The sequence below is a fragment of the Vicugna pacos genome, chromosome 5 (genome assembly GCF_048564905.1).
Source record: "Vicugna pacos chromosome 5, VicPac4, whole genome shotgun sequence".
In the NCBI taxonomy this organism is placed as follows: Eukaryota; Metazoa; Chordata; class Mammalia; order Artiodactyla; family Camelidae; genus Vicugna; species Vicugna pacos.
This window is the reverse complement of record NC_132991.1, coordinates 90,428,999-90,450,620: the sequence shown is the minus strand read 5'-3', so window position 1 is coordinate 90,450,620 and position 21,622 is coordinate 90,428,999. Positions and strand designations below refer to the sequence as shown.

At 46.2% G+C, this 21,622-nt stretch overlaps 1 protein-coding gene across 3 annotated transcripts in view; it reads left to right on the top strand.

Moving 5' to 3' along the window:
• NGEF (neuronal guanine nucleotide exchange factor) overlaps positions 1 to 21,622 on the top strand; it is a 101,433-nt gene that overhangs the window by 51,204 nt on the left and 28,607 nt on the right. For 2 of the 3 annotated variants that reach the window (XM_031677837.2, XM_072961857.1), the window contains 2 exons: positions 12,064 to 12,206; positions 17,457 to 17,755. In XM_031677837.2, coding sequence (XP_031533697.1) covers positions 12,064 to 12,206; positions 17,457 to 17,755 — 442 coding nt within the window. Of the gene's footprint in view, positions 1 to 11,121; positions 11,365 to 12,063; positions 12,207 to 17,456; positions 17,756 to 21,622 lie in introns of those variants that run through there. The other variant, XM_072961856.1, reaches the window with a different exon arrangement.

Sequence of the window (21,622 nt, the reverse complement as noted above, 5' to 3'; positions counted from 1 at the left end):
CTGCAAAATGGGAATGTTCTGTTGTTCCTCCCACTTAAATTAGTTGATAGTCTTCTATGAAGAAGACCCCTCCTCTGTTTTTGTTTTATTTTGTTTTTGAGTTTCACTCTGGATTCACGGTGGTTGTTTGTTGTTGTTGTTTTAATTCAATGTGTCCATTGAATCCATTACTGTCTTATTCCCTTTGATGTTCAAACTGTCACAGATTTGGCCAGGAGGAGCCCCTTTCAGCTGGTTACTATGTTCCTTGACATATCCCTTTACCTCTTTGAGTACTTCCTTACTTTCTGACATAAGAAGATATTTTCTATGATTTCTATGTCCCAGACCTGGAGTCAGCCATTTCCCCAAGGAGCCCTAAACCCTTTTAGCGCAGAATGACATTTAGAAACCAAGATCCGCAGGCTCTGTGTGCTACTAGTAGGTCATTGCTTCTAGGACTTTCAAGCGGACAGCGCGAGGAAACATGTGTGAGTGTGTGTGTGTGTGTGTGTGTGTGTGTGTGTGAGTTCACACAGATACTTTCAATTCCAGTCTGACACACAGCATTCCTCCTCTCTCCCCCTTTTCCATATTTTCATCTCTCTTTTCTAACAGCGAGGACCTTGGTTCTCAACATCAATGTCTTGTGGGGTAATGCTCTGCTCTACAGATACACAAAGAGTTTCACAATTGCTCCACCTGTACCATAACCAATAACAAATCTACCATATTAGTTTCCTAAGGCAGCTGTAAGGAAGCACCACAAACCGGGTGGATTAAAAACAACAGAAATTATTCTCTCACAGTCTTGGGGACCAGAATCACAGCAGGGCCACGGTCCGTCTGAAGGCCACTGGGGAGAATCTCCCAGTTTCAGGTGGTTGCTGGCAACCCTTGGCATTCCTTGGCTTGCAGGCGCATCACTGCAGCCTTGCCAGCATCTTCACATGGTGCTCTCCCGTCTGTGCGTCTGCGTCTGTGTCCAAATCTCCCTCTTCTTACAAAGACACCAGTTATTGGATTCACAGGCTAATCAGTATGATATCGTCATATCTCGATTACATCTGCAAAGATCCTATTTCCAAATCAAGTCCCAGTCACAGGGACCAGGCGTTAGGAGTTCAACATATATTTTCAGGGGACACAATTCAGCCCTCAACACCTACTAAGTTAAGTTTAAAAGGTCTTTGCTTTTTTAAAGTCCTAGAATAGATCTCAGTAATGGCATAAAGACAATACTACATTCAAAAGTGACATGAATCTTTTTCTGTGTGGTTATGTTATCAGTTTGACAATTACTTAGGTTCATTCGTTTCAGGTTATTTTCAGTTCTAGGATTTGTTTTTCCCACCCATACTTTTAGATTTTTAAAAATTATTTGAATATGTAAAACATCTACATGGTTTACAAGTCAAAACTGTATTAAAAAAGACACTCAGAAAGGTCTTATCCTCTACCCTGATTCCGGAAACAACCCTTTTTACTAGTTTTTCTTTTTCCCTTCCTGCATTTCTTGCTCAGGGTGGGGGTGGGGGAAGGGGGAAAGTGTGTGTACAATTGCGAGAGTTCCTCTTCTTTAGTTCACAAACTGCATGTCCGCTTCCATACCTTGCTTCTTTCACATAACACAGGGAACATCTCCATACCAGCTGGGAAATACCTTCCTCATTCTCAGCTCTGCTGCATAAGACTCCACTGTGTGATTAACCATGATGCAGTCAACCAGTCTTCTTTGGATGGGTATGTAGGTTGTTTCCCACATTTGCGATCAAAAATTATGCTACAGAGAATGACCTTGGGCACTCTTTGTCTCATATTTCAGGACATATCTTCAGGGTAAATTCTGAGAAATAGAATTGCTGGGTCAAAGGGAAATGCATGTTGTTTTAGTCAGATCAGGCTGCCATAACAAAATACCATAGACTGAGTGACTTACAAACAGCAAGCATTTATTTCTCACAGTTCCGGAGGCTGGGAACGCCACCCTCATGACCCAACCACCTTCCAAAAGCCACACCTCCTACTACCGACACCTTAGGGGTGAAGGTTTCAGCATATGAATTTGGTGGGGCACAGACCCTCAGTCCATTGCATATATGCGGCCCTGTTAGTTACTGTCAAGTTCCCTTCCATATGAGGTTGGACAGTTTTGCTGTCCCATCAGTAATGTACAAGAGCCTGTGTTCCCTGAAGATTTTTGGTTTGGTAATAACAGAAAACTTAGAGCACTCCAACTTTAAGACATGCACACAGTCGATGGAAATTCACAGCGTGTGAAGTGCTGAAACGGAGCCCTTGGGTTAAGGGAGGGACACTGTGTATTCCCAGGTGCTCTCAACAGGGAAGGCATTTTCCCCCCTCTGTCCTGTCGTTTCTCTAACTCCATGTGTCAGGAAGGCTCTCCTCTCTCCTGGTAAAAATCCATCAATTCTTATAGAAAACACTCAACTGATGACAGAGTCTCTTTCTTTTTTAAGAACAATTGCTAATTTCAAATGGAAGAATGTATTTCTGGAGAGCTTAAGACCCTCCTCTGAGGGTCAAAGACCCTTGTAGTTAGGTTCAAAAGACCCTTGTGGCTAGGAAGAAAAGAGAGACAAATAAGGACCACCTCTTTACCCCGAGCCTAACAAAGAAACAGGCTTAGAGATCCTGCTGACTCCATGACAAATAAAAGCTACTCCAAGGGCTGAGCAACACGTTAGAAATAGCAATAATTTAGCATGCAGTTTTCACTGCATGGGGAAAAAAAAAGAGACACGATTTTAAAATTAGGAAAAGAAGCATCAACTGGTCAGCTTAGGAGAGGGGTGAACAGCAAGTAGGTAAAGAAACAAAAGTGAAATTCCACTTCTTTGCTGGCACACTGCCGTCCTCCCGGGAACAACAGCACTTCAGCTATGGGCGCACTCGCCTACTGAGCAGCAAGGAGAGAAGTTTGTATTTGGTGGGAGAAAGGAAAGAGTTTGCAGATGTTTCTTTGACTGTAACTTACCAAGAAGCACTGGGATGAGACCAAGAGCATGTGTTTGCTCTCAAGCCTCGTCCAACTCCACCTCCGTTTGGTGACTATGTCTTGAGCCTCTAGCATATACAAGTTCTCTGTAGGCACAGCAAGGGGCTGGGGGCACATCAGTCAGGCTGAGTCCTGTCTCCAAGCACAGTCCAGAAGGACAGAGAATTCATTCTCCAAGAAAGTGACCAAGCCTTAAGAGAAGCCCTGGTGAAGTGCTGCAGGAGATCCTAAGAGTGAGCAAATACAGCCAGCCATGGGATGGGATGGAGGGTGGGCTTCGTGGAGGAGGTGGCACTTGAGCCAGCATAGGTGGGATGTAGCCATGCAGGAGGGCAGAGAAACATTTGTGGTGTTAAGAGACCTGCCTTTGATGGGAGACAGTCATTTCTTTGATGACTCCTTCGATAGGACATGGCTTCAGTGGAAAAGGAAGCAGCATTCTGGTTAGGAGTCATATATGTGGATTTACGGAAAGAAAGGGGGAATTTCTGAAAAGAGACTATTTTATAACCAGGCAGATTAGAATATCAGGTAAGTGCTTTAATTTTGGAGATGCTAAAAAGTGATCTACTGTAAAAATCTGAATTCGTGATTCTTTGGAAACTGAAGAGCTTTTTAAAAGATAGATTTATGTAATGAATTGAAGTGGTTTTTCCCCAAGTAAATCTAGAGAATACAAAATAGCTCAGCCCTTTTTTCAAGTTCATCAGGATTCCCTGTGCTTATGTGAATGCTTTAAATTCCTGCTCTAAATGTAGGCACATTGAGGGACTGATGTCTTTTTGACTGACTTTTTTTTTTCCCTGTTACATAAGTGACACATTTATTGCAAAAAAATTTTAAACACATACGAGTAAAAAGGGGGAAATTCCCTCAGAATCTGACCAATCAGATTACGACAAGCACTGTGAAATGTCTTTGGTGATTATTCTTCTGGCCCTTTTCAAATATATATGTATGCTTACATTTTTATATGTATAATTCTATTTATAAACAAGGTCAAGATCATACTACCATCCCGTTTGGGAATCTGCTTTTCTAGTCAATATAATATGGGCACCTTTCTAGATTATTAAACATGTTCTAAATCATTTTTAATGATATTCCATTTTAGAGATACATCATAATTTTAACAGTCCATCTCCTATTGGACATTTAGGTTACTCCAAATATTTCACTATTATAAATAACACCATAATAATCATTCCTTAGCTAATTTTTTCACATGGATTCTTATAGTTCATTAGGATATATTCTAGAAGTAGAATCCCTTTGCCAGAGAGTGTGAGCATTTGCAGATTTATGGTACGGGTGTCACAGTGCCCTCCAGAAAGGTTGCATCAATTCACACTCCCACCTCCAGAGGCAAATGGCAGTTTCCAAGCCTTGGCTAACACTGCTTTTTCATTTTTTAAATTCTTCAATTGCTGTGTATCTGATAGCTTTTTGAAATATCATGCTTTCTCTTTATGATAACATTTGTTAATTATATGCTGTGGTCACCAGTTCCCTTATTAGAGTCTTCAAAATAGAAACAGCAACAGTAGTCAAAAACTTTGAATTCCTGGGAAGAAAAGCATTTTTGTCAATATTATGATGGGCAGTCAAGGACCTGGAATTGGGCACTTTGGTACATTCGTGCCTCCAACAGCTCTCGTAAAGTGACCAGTCTCTACCAAAGACATGTCAGTCTTTTTATAGGACCCTAAATCCTTGAACGTTTAGTCCTGGTGACTCAACACAGAACAATCCTTCTACTGGATGTTAAGGACGAGATGGTTTGTTCCGGTAGGAAATAAAAAGTTATACTACATATTTCTTGTTAAGGAAAGTATTTCCCTAAAATCTAGCTATTTGCAATTTTCAAGGAACAATGTGTGAACACTCTCTAGTTATTAATTTTGTTAACTACATGCTTCTCCTTCAAGTCTATTTTGTTTATGAATGGACATCCTTTTCCTTCTTGTTTCGCACCTTAAATAGTTTTCCTACATTTGGATCATAGTTAAGGCTATACATTCTCCATTACAATAGTGAGTGTATTTTAGTGCTAAATATATCACTTTCTATTTGTATAGTACACTATAGTTTACAAAATGCTCTAATTAATATAGGACTAAATTAGATCTAAGTATATAGTTTATAAGATGATTTAAAATGAATAAATGTAAGTAAGGAAGTGGGCTATTAATTCCTTTACAGTTTGAGTTCCAACTAAGAGTATATTGACCCCAGTGGCCACAACTTAAGTGTAAATTATGTTTACCCAGGCAAGTCCTAATCTCATTTTCTCCAGATTTCTTCCTCAACATATCTTGGAAATAATAGCATTTTCCCTTGTTTCAGAAATGCTCCTATTGGTCAAAAGCATCTGACATCAACCACAGCCAAATCCTCAGACCCTATGTGTTCCGGCTCCATGGTTAGGAATATTCCAAACATCCCAGACCCTTTCTCATTCTCCACCATTTTGGATAAACACTCAGCATTATAGCGTCTTATCCATGAGTTATTTTGGGGAGCCTGTTTTGAGAAATACATTTCTATCAAGGCCATACACTTGTCTGCATCTCACAATTGATGACATGGCCACCATTTGTCTCAGCCTTTTAAGGACGCCACTAAGGACACGAGCACCATCAAAATGCTTTGGAAATGCCAACATTTCACTAGCCAAGCCTCTCATGCCTGGAAGTGGAGCAAAGCTGGGCTGTCTATTTTTGATTCTGAAAATGTATTCAGCTGAGCAATATCAAATTTTCAGTGGCAAAGCCCTAAGACCGCCATGCCTGCTTCCGGTAATCACTGAAACCTGTCCAAAGCTGGTGTATCTCCTCCAACCAGACAAGGATTTGTATGCCTTTCATCATCCCTCTGGGCTTTTCTCTATTTAACCAAGAGTATAACAACTGTCCATCCACCATAGCAACCACGTCAAAAAAGAACAAAAACAAAAATAAAACGCTCCTCACTTCACCAGCGTGGTGAATCTGGTTTTCATGGGTTTTTTGACTGACCACAACAGGTCAGTTACTTCCCCCCCAGCTTGAGGCACCAACCCCAGAAGCCTACTAGTACCCAAAGAGGGCAATTAAAGAAACATCTTCATTAACCAAAGAAGGGCAAGATGTAATATCAAGGGAGTGCTAATGCCACTCTCAATAACTATAGAAGACTGAAACCAAGGACATGTTAAGGTAACTTCCCCATAGGTACATATTCATGATTTCCTGATGCCTCCTGAATGCACTGGGTGCTGGGATGCAGAGATAAATGACACCCCCAAATCTCAGGTCACTGGAAGAGAAACCATGCAAGTGGGTGATAACAGGGCAGAACTAACAGAGCAAAGACAGGGCCATGGGAGCTCCCAGGGGTGACCCAGCTTCCATCTGGACAGCCTCTGCCCAGACTGCACACTAACTCCATTAGCAATGAAGTACCAGCAAGGTCTGGGGAGTCACGGCAGAAAACAGATGTGCGGAAACAGATGTGTTTGAGGAAAACTAACCTGGCATGTGTATAGGGCAGATGGAGGGAGAGAAAAAGAGATCAAGGAAAGGAAGGCTGGTGGAGGCATGTGGTACCTATACTCTAAATCAGATTCGAGGCTTGCAAAGTCAAGGAAGAGCCCACAAGACCATCCTCAGTTCAAAAATTCACCAGGACTCAGAGCTGTTACTCATGGTTACAGCTTATTACAGAGAAAGTTAACAGTTTTAAGTCAGACAAGGGGAGAGATGCATAGGAAAGAATCCGGAGAAGTTCCACTCAGATCTGCCAGTTGTCCTGTCCCTATGGAATCGTGGACAGAGCTAACAGTCCTGGGCAACAACGTGTGACAATATTGCCAACCAGGCGGCTCATCTGAGTCTGGGTGGCCAGAGTTTTTACTGGAGCTCTGTCACCTAGAACTGGTTGGCCACCCAGAAGACTGACCTCAGTCTTCAGCCCTTCTGGAAGCTGAGCTATTAACACAGAGCCCAGAGCTCCCACTTTATCTGACATGGCCTCCAGGTAAGTAAAGACATTCTTATCAGACATAACATTCCAATGGCTTAGAGGTCACCCTCCTGCCCCAGAGCCTCCCCACACAAGGGAAAGGCCAGATTAATTCTTTACTAAATAAACAGGGCTAAACTGATTGTGTTTTTAACTTATTTTCATAACATGTTACCATCCCACATTTATAAATTATCCTCATGATAAAAGCAAGGAAAGATCTCCACCTCCACGTCATCAGTAAAATATTTCCAACCACACAGCAGAAGACTCTACTTCTGGGGAAGTAGTACAGAAATCTCCTTCTGGGGAAATCTTTTCATCCATTGAGTATGGCTCCTCTGGGAATAGCAGTGAGAGAGGCTACGTTTTGTCCTCTTCCTAACTTTCTCCCTTGGTTTTGGGGCTCCGTTTAACCTCAAGCTTGTAGCCTTCTGTGGACTGACTGTTGGCATTGCCTCTGTGGTTTAAATTTGTTGACTTTCACAGCAACTAAAAAAGTCTCTTAAGAATGACAAAAATAAACTGTGTGTATGGATTCAAAAGATAGAGTTAATTAAAAGTTATCAAGTTACCTGTTTCTAGAAACTTTAAAATAGGTATTTGAGGATTATCTCCTCACTACAAAGTCATTTTCCCACTAGATTTAAGAATACAGCTGTGTTTTAAAGTGTGATAATCGGTAACATGCCAGGTGACCCTAAAAATATTTAGAAGAAGTCAACAGCAATTTGCATTCCCTTATCCCGAACAATAGAGTCTTGACTTACTAGCATACACTTCCAAACTCTGCCGTCAGCCAGCTGTGAGCTTGGGCTTGTCATTTTAACCTTCTGGTTCTGCTTCTTTTTTCTGTAAAAAATAAGAATTGGACCAGATCATTTCTAAGTTTCCCTTTGCTTCTAGCAACTCTCCCTCAGAATAAAGTAACATTTTATGAATTTAAATTGTTGTATGACACAACACGGTGACCAAATGGTGAGCCAGTGACATGCGGGTTGGTAAAAGAATTGACCAGAGATAAAGTACGAGAATAGAAAAGGGGTTTATTAGGGTTCACTGTTCTAGACAACAGTGGGCCGCACAGAAGAGAGGTGCCTGTGTGAGCCCTGAGGGCTGGTTGTTGGGGTGTTTTATAAGGTTGTGTCACAAGGTGCCTGATCGGCTTGTGCACAAGTCTTTGATTGATTGTAAATGAGGTAAGAGGTTTGGGGTCTGTGAAGGGCAGTGGGAATTATGACTCTGATAAGGTGGGCTGGAAAAAACCAGCCTGAGCTACTGTGACATCAGGCATTCGCTAGGGCTATTAGTTTGTTAGGGCAAACATGCCCAGAAAGGATGTACTTTATCTGTTGAGGGATCACAGGCAGGCATCTGGGAGCCCAGGAACGGGGGTCATTGGACTCTGAAGGACATCAGTTGGCCCCACATAAATGAGGACTCCTGAAGCTGAGGCTGCGCATAAATAAGAATCCACTTTGTTTCCAACATTTACCTTTTATAACTCAAAAGAAGAAACAAAGAATCTTTAGCTAAAATATGTAAAGTAACTAAACATTTTTTAAAACATATCAGCTCCTTAACAAACACTTAGAGAGCACCAACTATGGACTAGTAAAGTACAACTATTTGAAATATTTACCTATACTTTATTTTGTGAATGATTCAGAGCAAAATGTCAGCTAAGTGGAGATTTTAATAATAGCCTACCTAATACACAGTAAATATGATAGAAAGTAGAACATGGGGAATTTAGCTTAAGGTTATATGCCTTCAGAACTCTGTGACTTTCTAAGCTGATTTTATAATTAGAAGGATATTTTTAGCTTATTTTTCAATTGGAAGGGTTTATTATACTCATCTTAATATACGTAACTTCACTTGAATATTTTGATTTTTTAAAAATCTTTTCTCCTCAGTGCAGCAAAGTGTGAAAGCTTCCACTTAGTATTACATCAAATTGAAAGGGCAGTGAAACCATGCTGAGCAGCAGGACCTAGTGATCACCCATACAGGGTACCTGCTCTGAGCCTGACAAAAGACGAGGAAGACACCAGGGTACTCACCCTGGAGGAGCCCATGTCTTAGTGTGAGGACAGCCCTATTCACAGGGAATTATAGTGCCAGGCAATGCTGCTGGTTATGCTGGTTATACAGGGTTAAGGGCCCGGGTACGGGGACGCTCTAGGGAGCAGCAGCCAGGAAGTGTGAGAACTTGGGGGGTGGGCTGGGCAGTCCTAGCAGAGGAAGATGGCAGGGAGTGGGGCATCTGGTAAAGAGCCCATCGCAGAGCCAGGAGGCTGGCCTCAACCCTAGGGACTGGGACTCCAACAGATGTTTTAAGCAGGGGAGGGACAAAAGCAGACCCCTAGGTTAGAAAGAGAACAGAGAGTGGGATGGACTGGGGAGAGGTCCAAATACCAAGGAGAGGATGCTCTGAAAGACTCTGAGGACCCAAGGGGCTCAGTGAGGCACTGACAGGTGGGATGACAGCAGGTATAGAGATGTTGAGGCTAGCTCTCACATCCTGCCTGGCCTCCTGGTTGGCTATGGTGGTGGTGGGGATGTCAGTGCACTGGTGGAGTGTTTAGAACACATTCTGGTGGATGTGGCCAGTGGGCACATGACAGGGTAGAGCTCAAGAGAGGGCTGTCTGGAGAGTCCTAGAATGAGTCAAGGAAGGGAGGGGCATGGGCTGGAAAGAGAAGACCAGATGACAGGCAAGCAAATGTTCTTAGGCCTCAAGGGCAAGAGGAGATCAGACCTGTCCATCCTGGCCCCTAGATAGGAACTAGCGCTGAGAGGCATCTTTAAGAACCGGTTTGTGGAGTTAGAGTTGGGGGAGGATTGGCTGGGCAGGGGACCACCAGGGGCTCCAGCTGGAGTCTGGGAAGCAGAGCTCCCCTCCAAGCAAAAAGGGCCCCTCCTAAGCAGCTTTCTCTCCTTTCCCGCCCCATCCCTCCCTTTACCACGACTTTGGCGGCTAAGCAATGCATTAAAGCCAACCTCCTAACTAGTAACTGAACCCCTCCCACCAGGAGTATTTGCTTCCAAAAACAAGGAATTTATTCATTTAAACAAATGCCCCGTGGGTGGGATGTGCAGGGGAAGGTGCAGGAGGAGATTTTCCACTTTGGTCTGCGATGCACTCCCCACCACCCCAGGTCCACTCCGGGTGGCGGGAACTGGCCCTGGCCGCGAGAGGCACCCAGCCCTGCCCAGGGAAGCTGAGAGCGGCGAGTGGACGGGCTGCCCTCAGAAAAGGACACTGAGGAGTTGTGTCCTGCGCCAGCTGTCTTGCTGGCCATACAATCAGATATTCCACGCTGTATCTCCACATCACACGGGACCACTCACACTCCCCTCGACTCCAGTTTCTCATTTTTGCTTGTTCTCCGTATCTGGAAGCGAGTTGAACTAGCTAACACGAAGGTGCAGGTTCCAAGAGGCAATGTGACCGGGCAGGGAAACAGGGTGAAGGTTTGGGAACACTGTTTCCTCTCCGCTCGCTCCCCTACACCTACACCGGGCCGCCAGGGCCTCAGGGTAGCTGGGGGCGGCCAGACTCGACCGGCAGAGGCCTCGGCGCTGGCCCCCTCTCCACAGTCAGGTCGGTCAGGAGCGGGCGTCCTCGAGAGTCCCTCGAGGCTGGGCCCAGGGCTGCAGAGGCGGGGGTCAACGGGTCGGTCCCTCTGAAGAACCTCAGAGGATGGGCGGCGTGGGCGAGGTGGAGGTTCAGGGGCGCGCGGAGCAGAGTCACTTTGCCCCTACCTTCCAAGTTCGCCCCGTGAGCTGGCGGGGTCCGACAAGACGGCGAGAAGGGGGCGGGAAGACCACGGCGCAGCTCGCCCGCCCCCACCCATTCTGCCCTCCTCGCCTGCCCGGGCGGAGCGCGACCGCGGCGGAGGAGGGAGGCGCGGGCCGGGCAGGAGGTCCCGGGCCGCAGTCGGCTCCCGCGGGGCCTAGATCTCGCGGAGTCCAGGCTCCCCCCGCCCTGCTGCCGCCCGGACTCGCCCCCGCCGCGCGCGCCCCTCCCGCCTCCCCTGTTGCCGTGGCAACCCCGGGAGCCTCCAGGCGCGCGCGCGCCCGTCCGCCTGCCGGAGCGCTCCGCAGCGGCGGCGGCGGCGGCGGCAGCTACGGCTCCAGCCGAGAGCGCAGCGACCCTGCTCGGCAGCCCGCTCGTTGTCCCCAGCCCGGCCCCGGGCCCCCAGAGTGGCCCCCAACTCGGCCCCAGCGCCCGCCCGGCCTCTGGCCCCCATGGAGCTGCTGGCCGCAGCCTTCAGCGCCGCCTGCGCCGTGGACCACGACAGCTCCACCTCAGAGAGCGACGCGCGCGACTCAGCGGCGGGACACCTGCCCGGCAGGTGAGGACGAGCGGCCGTCCCGACCCTCGCGCGCCGCCAACACGCGCCGGTGGCCCCAGCTTGCGTCCTCGGCCCCCGATGGAGACCCGAACGTCCTGTCTCCCGCCCCCGGCCCCGCGGGGCCCGCCGGCCCTCACTCCTCCCGCGGCCCTTGTCGAGCGGGCACGCCGCCTGGGGCCCGGGGTGCACCCCAGCCGGACCGTCAACACCCCGGGCCGCCTCCCGCGCCCCCTCCCGGGCGCCCTGGGCGCACGCGTCCAGCTCGGTGCCCCTTCTCCGAGCCGCGTGGCCCTGGGTCGGGAGGATCGCTACCCGAAGGGGACCGGGGACCCTGTGACAGCGAGCGGCGCAGGGTGCGGAGCGCGCGCTGGGCTCCTGGCTGGGATACTTGTCGGGGCGGCCGGTTGGCGCCGCGGAGCGGGCAGGGCGCGCCAACTTTCCGACGCCTGCCCGAGAGCTCCGAAAACATGAAGGTTTGGGCGGGCTGGTGTGGGAATGAATCACACGGTCGCGCCCTGGTGGGGTGACAAAAAGGGCCTGTGGGGCCCGCCTGGCCGGGAGGGGCGGCGGCCGCTGCGGCCGCTCCGCCTGGACATCCCAGGCAGGGTCCAGCTGGCCAAGGCCGCTGGTGCGGACGCCACTTGCGAGGTGCGTCGTTGCTTAAAAATAACCGGCCCCTGCCTCTCCTCTCTCTTGTAGCGAGTCGTCCTCCACCCCGGGAAATGGGGCCACACCCGAGGAGTTCCCGGCCCTCGCCGACAGCCCTACCACGCTCACCGAGGCCCTGCAGATGATCCACCCCATTCCCGCCGACTCCTGGAGAAACCTCATCGAGCAAATAGGTGGGTGTCCCCGGCGGCGGGGCGTCACCGGGGAAGCGTGGGTTCCTGGTGGACCCTGAGGTTTCCCCTGCTGGTGGGATGCCGTTGCATTTCTCTTGGGCAAATGTATCTGACAAGGGGATTATTGACATATTTGGTTCTACGTGGTTCCAGAGGCAAAACTGCCACATTTTGTTAGTGGCTATGTAATTGGGCTTTAGCAGATGCATTTCTTCCCTGCTCTCTTGGAGAGTGTACTGGTTCAGCCCTTTCCCAGGGAGGGCTTTCTGTCCCCTTGTCTCTTCTGCCAGAAAGTCCAGGGGTGAGGTGCTTATGGGTGGTGCAGGAGGGAAGGCTCCATGAGCCCAACCCTGGGCGGGGGTGCTGGGGAAGACCTGGAAAGGAAGAGGAGTCTGCAGAGGGACTTCTGGAGAGGGCCGGGCCGACTGGTGTGATTCAGGAAGGGGCAGCAGTGGCAGACTTTGCACAGGGGAAGGAAAGGTAAAGCAGAGAGAAAGCAGGAGCCGCAGAAGCCTCTGGGTTAGGAAGGGAAGCCTGGCTACACCTGCCTGTCCAGGAGCCTGGCTGAGAAGTATGGGGCACAGCCTGCATGTCCAGCTCCTACACTGCGAAAGCAGAAAGTGGCTTGAGAAGGCGTCCCAAGAACCCAGGTACTTAATTTAAAAGGCAAACGTTGCTGATGACATCAAGTTAGTTCTCATCCTCGTCACCAGAGGCAGCCATGACCGGGTAATGAGAGTTATTTGGAAATGGTACCACCGCCGCTTAGAAATCTTTTGTTCTTCAGTGTCATCAGAGTATCAGTTTTATTCATTAAATTACAATTTTGGCTTGAAAATTTTCTTGTCTAAATACATCATCATTGTCCTCCATACCAACTGCTCAGACAGACATGAAGTGTCGTGAATGGAATTGGAGCTTCTGTTGCCCCAGGAGACCTGCCTGTGGGAGACTTTCCTTTCTGGACAGGCCCCCTCTTCCATGGCTGGGGTTTATTCGGGACTGAACCCTAGGAGCAGGCTGAGCCCTTGCAAAGCTGAGGGTGGAGCACACACTGCAGTCTGTTAAGCTGCGCTGACTCCAGGAATTTTGTTCCTAGCGGGCCCCCTGTGTGTCATGGTGATGGTGGTGGTGGCTTTTCCCTTTGTTTGCTGGGGGGATGGAGAGAGGACTGATCTGAGAACAAACACTCCTGAAAATCCCTTTCTCCACCTCTGCCATGTTGCCCCTTGTATTAAGGAGGGCCATCTTGGCCTCTTTGTGTGCTGGAAGCCTTGCTGTCCAGCCACTTGGAAGGGGTCTTCTGGCTAAGACTGATGTCTAGACTAGGAAGGAAGTCGGGATGTGGGTGGGGAGATCTGTGACTCCTCACGGAGAGAGAGGCTCCCTTCTGCATTATGGGCATGTGGAAACCTCCTTCCTGGAGAGGGCTGGATCTATTGGGTCATTGGCATAAGCTCAAGTCTGAGTGTCAGGAGCCCTGAGCTCTGGTACCTGCTTATTGTGACCCTCAATTTCCTCTTTGGTAAATTGCAGTAGAGACTGACACTCTGACAGCAGATAGTCTACCACTGTCTGCTGGTGCGATGGTGAATATGTGTTTCTGGCTCCTGGGCTGGATCCATTGTAGGTGCTCAACAGATGTGTTGAATGACAGCACAGGACTGAGGCTGCCTCCTCACATCCTTCATCATAGACTCCAGGCTATTACCAGGCCGATTCCTACAACAGGCCAGCTGCTTTTAGCTCTGTGTATGAAGTGAATTCTTTGCCAGGTATCAGGAAAGGAGCACGTTCCTAAAGACACAGTGGAATCAAGTGGGAAGGAAAGTGGGATGATTATATGGGCATCCTGTAGACATCTTGTGGACTGTGTTGATTTTGCATGGCTCCTACCAAGGCCAGAACAATATTGTGCCAGGACTATGCATGACGAGCTATACAGCTGTCATTGTCGGTAGCAGTGGCCCCACAGATCACAGACTCTGGGAATCTGTGATTTTGTGTGTGTGTGTGTGTGTGTGGACTGTGGTTGTCTCTGGCACCCAACAAATGCTTGACACACAGAAGGTGCTCGCTAAAAAGTAAATGAATTCCCCTGCACTTTAGACGTTTCTATCTGAAACATTCAAAGAAAAAAATTATTTTCTTCAGAAAGAGAGATTTTGAATGACTCCAGGGGCAAGAGGAGCCGGGAATTTGCCCTCTTCTCCAGGCAGCTTGGCCCACCTGGTATAGATCATTTTAATTAGGGGAGAGGGAAACTGAGCCTTCTAATTCTGCATGGGTATAATACTAGGTGCAAGCTTTTACAAGTAAAATTAATTTTGCTTACTTAATGTGCAAAATAGTAAAAATACAGAAATTTAATCAGATAACTTATAGTTCTTCAGGTCAACCTACTCTATTTCTTTTGTAATCTGAATTTTAAAGCTAATAAAAAAAAACGGGTTATGAAAATTGGTTACACAGTGCATCAGATAAGTTTGTAATCACAGTCACTGCAGGAAAATTGGTGTTCAAATTTATATTCTGAAGACTTCAGAAAGAAGTATGAAGCTTTAAGAAAATTACTTGTATTGGGAGTCTTTGACTGACTGTAATAGAATATCTAGCAAAAAAACCATGACCTTAAAAAATGGAAGTATTCTATCTGAGTTAATGAGTCCAGGAATGAGGTAGAAGTTCTGGAATTGGTTCGTTCAGCTAAGCAATCTACCCAGCTCCTTTCCCTCCACCATTCCCAGCATTTGGGCTTCATGTCACAAGATGTCTGCCATGGCTCCATGCATCACATCCTAAAACAGCCATGTGTAAAAACCAAAAAGAAAAGAGCAGTTTGTCTTCAAGTGTCTACTGGGGAGGGATATCATTTTGAGAATTTCTTCTCAAAGATGTAAAATGCTGCCTTACTCTCCATAGGTCGGGTCTCATGCTCATGTCTAAACCCAGAAGTGGCAAGGGGAAGGGAACAATCGTGGTAGATTTTGATAAGTCAGCATTCACCCACTTCCCTGAGCACAGAATGGGTCAGCACCCTGCCAGCTGGGAAGAAGGGATGTGAAGGGATAGAGGAGAGGCAGCCACAATGTGATTTTAGAAATACAGTTTTCAACCCAACTATCCACAATGCTGATATTTCTGTCTCTTTTCAGCACATGTATCACACCATCATGTGAGACATTGGAGACAGCTTTTACCAATGGTTTACCCATCATGCTGACCCATGATTTGCATATGCCATCTAACATACATAAGATATATTTCTGAACCTTCAAAAAGACGCCAAATTGGTTAGATACTTTTGTGAACCTTCGGAACTGCATTTTTAAAGGTGCTCAATTCAACAAATATTTGAGTACCTACTATGTGGGAGACACTCTGCTAAGCATTGAAAAGTAAATCCAAGTCAACTCGTGGAATCCTGGTTTCTTTAAACCTCCATAAACACAGTATCAGAATCATAGGAGAACAATGGATTCCATGTTGGCAGCAATAGTTATATCTTATGTTGTGACTGAACCAGTGTATGTAGTGACTTTAAACCTCTGTCTTTACAGATCTCAGTCTGGGTTGCATTTAGCATAGATTTAGGTTTTCTCTTTCATTCCATTGTCAGGTTAACTCCATGTTGTAATCTGCTGGATCGTAGCATTGTAAAATCACAGGATCTTATTTTTTTTTTAAGTAAATGCTATACTTTGCATAAGGCTTTATAATTCTACATTATGGCATATATGAAGCTAACTGATTAAATCCATGGGTGATTTATTGGATTCCTGCTATTTATAAATTATGAATATTATTTATCCAGACACATTCAGGATTTCACAGATAGTCTGTTTTTTTCCCTTCCTTTTTTGTACTGTTTAGATATGTTTAACAATTAAAGGAGGAATAATAACTAATATTTGTACTGCATTGCATGAGAAAGTGCTTTATAAGTGGTACATTTATCCCTGTTAGAACTTTCCTGGGAAAATCATCTTTGTTTTGTAGACAGATATATCAAGGGGCCCCAGCCGCTCTCCCAGGCTCCAGACCAGTCCAGCTGCTCACTGGTTTTCTCCACCTGAGTACCCCTAGGTGCACCTGGATCTCTCCGCCACCCCATGCCCCATCCCTCCTGTGTTCCCTGTCTCCTTGAATAGAGCCACCAGACCCTCTTGCCAACTGGTCATCCAGATATCATTTATAACCCAGCACCAGCCAACCACTGGCACCCGTGTTCCCCCTTACACCTGTCCCTGAATCAGGCACACGGCCCCATCCCTCCACCACCACCACAGTTCAGGCCTCCATCATTGCTCTTCTGGAAGAAAGAGAACAGCCTCTTTCCTTCCTTCCAGGGGCCTCCTAAGATGTAGACCAGAGCAGCTGACCTGAGGTCTCTTGGCACTTCCCTTTTGCCTGTAGGATAGACAAGACCCTTGGGGAGACCCTCCTCTTCTCCCAGCCTCACTGCCAGCAGGACCCCTTCCCTATCCCAGCCCCGCTTCCCCTCTCCCTGGGCCCAGAACCCCTTTGCCGCTGAAGCTTTTTCTGCTGCTCCTGTGTGGACAGACCATCCCTCTGCCCTGAAGCCAGGATGTCCGAAATGAGTTTTTCCCTGTGGGGGTGCTACATTTTTGCTGATTCCTCTGTACCCCCAAATCTCCTCAGAGAATTAGAACGCATTTATTTCAAATACAGTTGGTCAGGGAAGTAAGTCTGAAGCCGTGAAAGCAGAGAAGGAATGTTTCCCTTTTGAATCATAAGGTTGATGAAATGCTGGTTTTTCCTTCAAAATAAGAATTTACAACTACTCCCGTTTCACAAATGAGTATACTTGAGTTTTAATATTGAAGCCTTTAAGGCTTTGAGAAGCATCCTGTTGGAATACTGAAACATAATTGGGACATTTCCATCAACTCTGCGCACATTGGTTATTAACACGTCAAGTTGCAGATTCCTGTTTTCCGAGTATGTGTGCGAAAAGCATATATTTGTGTGACTGCATTTTGAATCTGTTCTTTATTCTTTGTTGAAAAAAAAAGCATGCATGCTGATCCTTCCTGAGACATGAAGACAACGGCAGTTTATTCGGTGGTTGAGCCCCTTCCTGAGACCTGTGCAGGTCTGGCTTCCTGTGTGCATTCACAGGCAGAGCATTTGCCCTTGATAGAAATCCAAAGCCTTGACTTAGTGATTTGGAAGGATCTTCATCTGAAATCTTTTTCATGTCTCCAGTGCAATTTGATTTGATTTCAGGGCTCCTGTATCAGGAATACCGAGATAAATCAACTCTCCAAGAAATTGAAACCAGGAGGCAACAGGATGCAGAAATACAAAGCAGTGCCGATGGGTCCCCCACCAGCGAAGAGACACCGGAGGAGGATGAGGAAGAAGAGGAGGAGGAGCTGGCAAGCCCACCGGAGAGGAAGGCTCTGCCCCATATCTGCCTGCTCAGTAACCCCCACTCCAGATTTAACCTCTGGCAAGATCTCCCTGAGATTCAGAGCAGCGGGGTGCTGGACATCCTCCAGCCAGAGGAGATCAAACTGCAGGAGGTAATGGGCTGCCCTGGGGTGGGAGCTTCCATTCAGAAGGTACAGGTGTTTTAACCAACATGAGTGAGGCTTCCTTTGTGAGGTGAAGCTCCCAGGCTGGCTCACCAGAAGAATTACTGGCAGGGTACATCCATCCAGAACATGCAAGAAAATTCATGTTATTTCACAGGCAACGAAAAATACCTAGTTACCTTCTAGGATAGCTCAGTTCCATTGTGGAGTGTCCTCAGCATGGCTGTTCCATCAGGCAGTATGAGTGCATTCTCTAACCTTCATTGTTGTTGCTGTCGGGTATTTCCGTGGTGCGCGTGAACGCGCGTGCAGTAGGTGAAGCTGAACTCATTTAGACCGTGAACTGACTGCAGTCATCTGGGCTTCACTTTTCACTCGCAGTCTGATCCCTCGTCTTCATTTTGCAGTCGCTTGAACCTTGGATGAGTGGGGCTCTGAAAGAAAACCCTTGGCATCCCCACCCCTCCTGAAATGGGGTGGAAATCTGGGACTTTTGTCTCTTCCCCCTTCAACTGATTGGCCAGGCAGACTTTGCCGGTCAGTTAGGCTGAGGCAGAATCACGGAGTTGCCTAATGGTTTGTTGCTGGCGGGGAGAAATAATTCGTAAAACATGAACGGTGACAGAAATGAGTAGCTAAGAAGTCTAAGTGTTCATTTTATCTGAACCAAGATTATTTGGGTGTAGAAAGAAATCTGGTCAGAGACAAGTCTGGTCCATAGTAAGGAGGGAGAGCGGTGGCCAGAAAGGGTGACTGTGCAGGTGTGTGTTCGTGCTGAAAGGTAAAAAGTGGATGCAGAGGGGAAAAATGAAGAGATTTGGGTTTTTTCTTTTAACTTGTTCAGTCCAATTTTATCTTCTCTGCCCTCTCACGCTCCTCCCCACCCTCATTCACATGCTCCTTCAAGCTCGACCTTGAACTTGTTCCTAGTTGCAGTCCTGACTCCAGATGTTCTGTCCTTCTTTAACTCCTGATTCTTCTGTTCATGACTCTATAGAAGCATGTGCTCTTCTTGTTTATTTGAAAGGCTAAACTGCAAACTGTGCTCACAGGTAATGACCAAAGCTGAGAACATCTCCCGAGTGGGGTCATCCAGTCCAGGCTCGGGTGGTACGATGCCTTTGCTCCTCGAGAAGTCTTGATAACACTTGATTTTTGAAGGGTCACCCAAGGTTCACTGCATCCTGCCCAGTAGACTCAGGAGAGATGGGCTTAAACTCTGACATCCCTCATGACTCATGAGCGGCGATTTGTAAACGGATGCCGCGGGAGTTTTTTTTTTTTTTATGAAATTTCCGATGTCATTCGTCTAGTCATCCCAACTGGGCTCCTCCCAGTTTCTCATGAAGAGACTGGCGAGGGGATGTAAGGGACCATGCTCCCCATCAAAAGTGAAGGAACACAGTCAGGGGGATCTCCATGAGGCAGAGGGAGCCAGATTGAGTAAAGCTCCTCAGGCTTTGCCACTGAAAGCAGCCATGAAGAAGGCGCTGGAAGCCATGGAGAAATCCCCCTGCAGTTGGCCGTCCCTCTTACCTGAGAGACCCAGGGGCTCCACCAGCCACACACACAGCCACCTTCCCTAACTTATTTCTTCTAGTTTTACTGAGATACAATTGACCTGCAGCACTGTGTAAGTTTAAGGTGTACAGCATGATTTGACTTCCATACATGTTGAAACGATGACCACAGTAAGTCTATTTTTTTACCTTGATAATTCAAGAGATAAAGTTAAAATACTTTGGAAAGCTTAAACCCCAGTAGAACTTAAAACATGGTATAAACCTCCTATAACAACAAGCCAAAAGCAGAGAAGGCAGGGTTCTTGTAAGAAAAGGAAAGCAAACAGTTAAAAGACACAAAAAACAAATAGCATAAAATAAGGTGGTAGAGGAATAGCACCATAAATGTAAATTGCCTAAATCCTCCATTGAAAGGCAGAAATTATCCAACTGATTAGAAAACTAAACCCACTATATTATCATACAGATTAGAATTCAAGGCAAGACAAGTTACCATAGGGAACAATGAGTCATTTGTATGTTACAAGTATCACTTTATTTTTTAAAGTTTTAAAATGAAATAAGTGACTCATCAATGCATTTTCATTGTTAAAAGAAAAAATGGAAACAACGCACATGCGCAGGCCTTTTCTTGTCTCCTGGGTTCTCACTGGAGGACCCGCTGTGTTCACTTTCTCTCTCTTTATAAATTACAGTCATGCACCATGTGATTTTGGCCTTGAGACACTTGTGAAGACTCCTAAGTGCAGAATCTTACAGATCTTTATGTTTCCCCCATATTTTATACTTGTTTTATTCAAGAGCAGTTTGATTTTGGGTTTGGTTTTTTAGCAACTTGCCTTTGACTGGCCTCTTAGAGCTTTCAGCTTACTTTTCATAAAAACAACTCCTTTTGCACTGAAAATTCCTTCATTTGTATCATTAAAAGACATAATAGCGCAGCAAGTACAACTGACTTGAATAAGTTTGGGGACAAACACAAGGGCTCACAGGTGAGGAGAGAAGCATGCAGGTGGCCGGAGGGCAGGCAGCCTGGCCCCGACCCTCAGCAGATGTGGCTTTGCAGGGAAACAGTGCACTTGACCCGGGCCCATTGGACATGTGGAGCTGGGTTAGGAGAGCTGTGTGCCTGCATCATCGTGCTTAGAGGAGACCACAGCTGTAGGACAGAGGCCTGGAAGTGGAATTGCTGGTCAAAAGTGAAGTACATTTTACATGGTGGTGGGTACTGCCAAACTGCCATTCAAAAAGGCAGTCAAATTGTGCATGACTACCGCAGTGCAAGAGAGGCCATCGTCACACACCCTCCTAGCCCTGTTATCAAACTTCTTAATTTTTGCTCTATTTTTAAAAACATAGTTAATTTACAATGTTGTGTTAATTTCTGGTGTACAGCAAAGTGATTCAGATATATATATATAAATATACACACACACACATACATATACTTTTTCAGATTCTTTTCCATTTTAGGTTTTTATAAGATATTGAATATAGTTCCCTGTACTATATAGTAGGTCCTTGTTGTTTGTTTATTTTATATACAGTAGTGTGTATCTGTTAATCCCAAGCTTCTAATTTATCCCTTCCCCATCTTCCCCCTTTGGTAACCATAAGTTTGTTTTCTAATCTGTTAGATGAAAAATCATATCTTGTTTTAACCTACTTGCCCTTGATGACTTGCAAATTGAGCATCTTTTCTTATACTTATTGGCTGTTTCCATTTCTTTGTCTATGAATTGCCTGTTCTTATCCTTTGCCCTTTTTTTCTATGGGGTTGTTTATGTTTGTCTTCTTGATTGATAGCAGTTTTTTACATATTCTGGATAGTATTTTTTTTATGTTTCAAATGTTTTCTCCCACAGTAAAATGTGAGGGAGGTGATATAGCCCAAGGTTATGCATACAGGCACTGGAGCCCAACTGCCTGAGTTTGAATCCCAGATGTGCTACTTCTTAGCTGTGTGACCTTGAGCAAGTTTCTTAGCCTCTCTGTGCCTCTGCTTCCTTATCTGTAAAATTGAAATGCTCATAGTAACTGCATCACAGGGGTGTTGAGATCAAATGAATTAATACAGATAAAGAGCTGGCAACAGACTGACACTGATCAAGCACTTAACTTGCCTTCTCCAGTTGTGGTATTTTTTCCATATAATTCATTTTCATAGAAAATCTCTCAGTCTTTTTATTTATATAAAACTAATCTTCTGGATGTTGTAGGATTAGGAAAGCCATTCCCAAGAGGTGCCCTTTACAGTGAAAAATTAATTATAAAATATCCTGAACTGTCAGCCAAATAGAGCAGAGTCCGTCAGAAAGGTGAGCAGACGTTG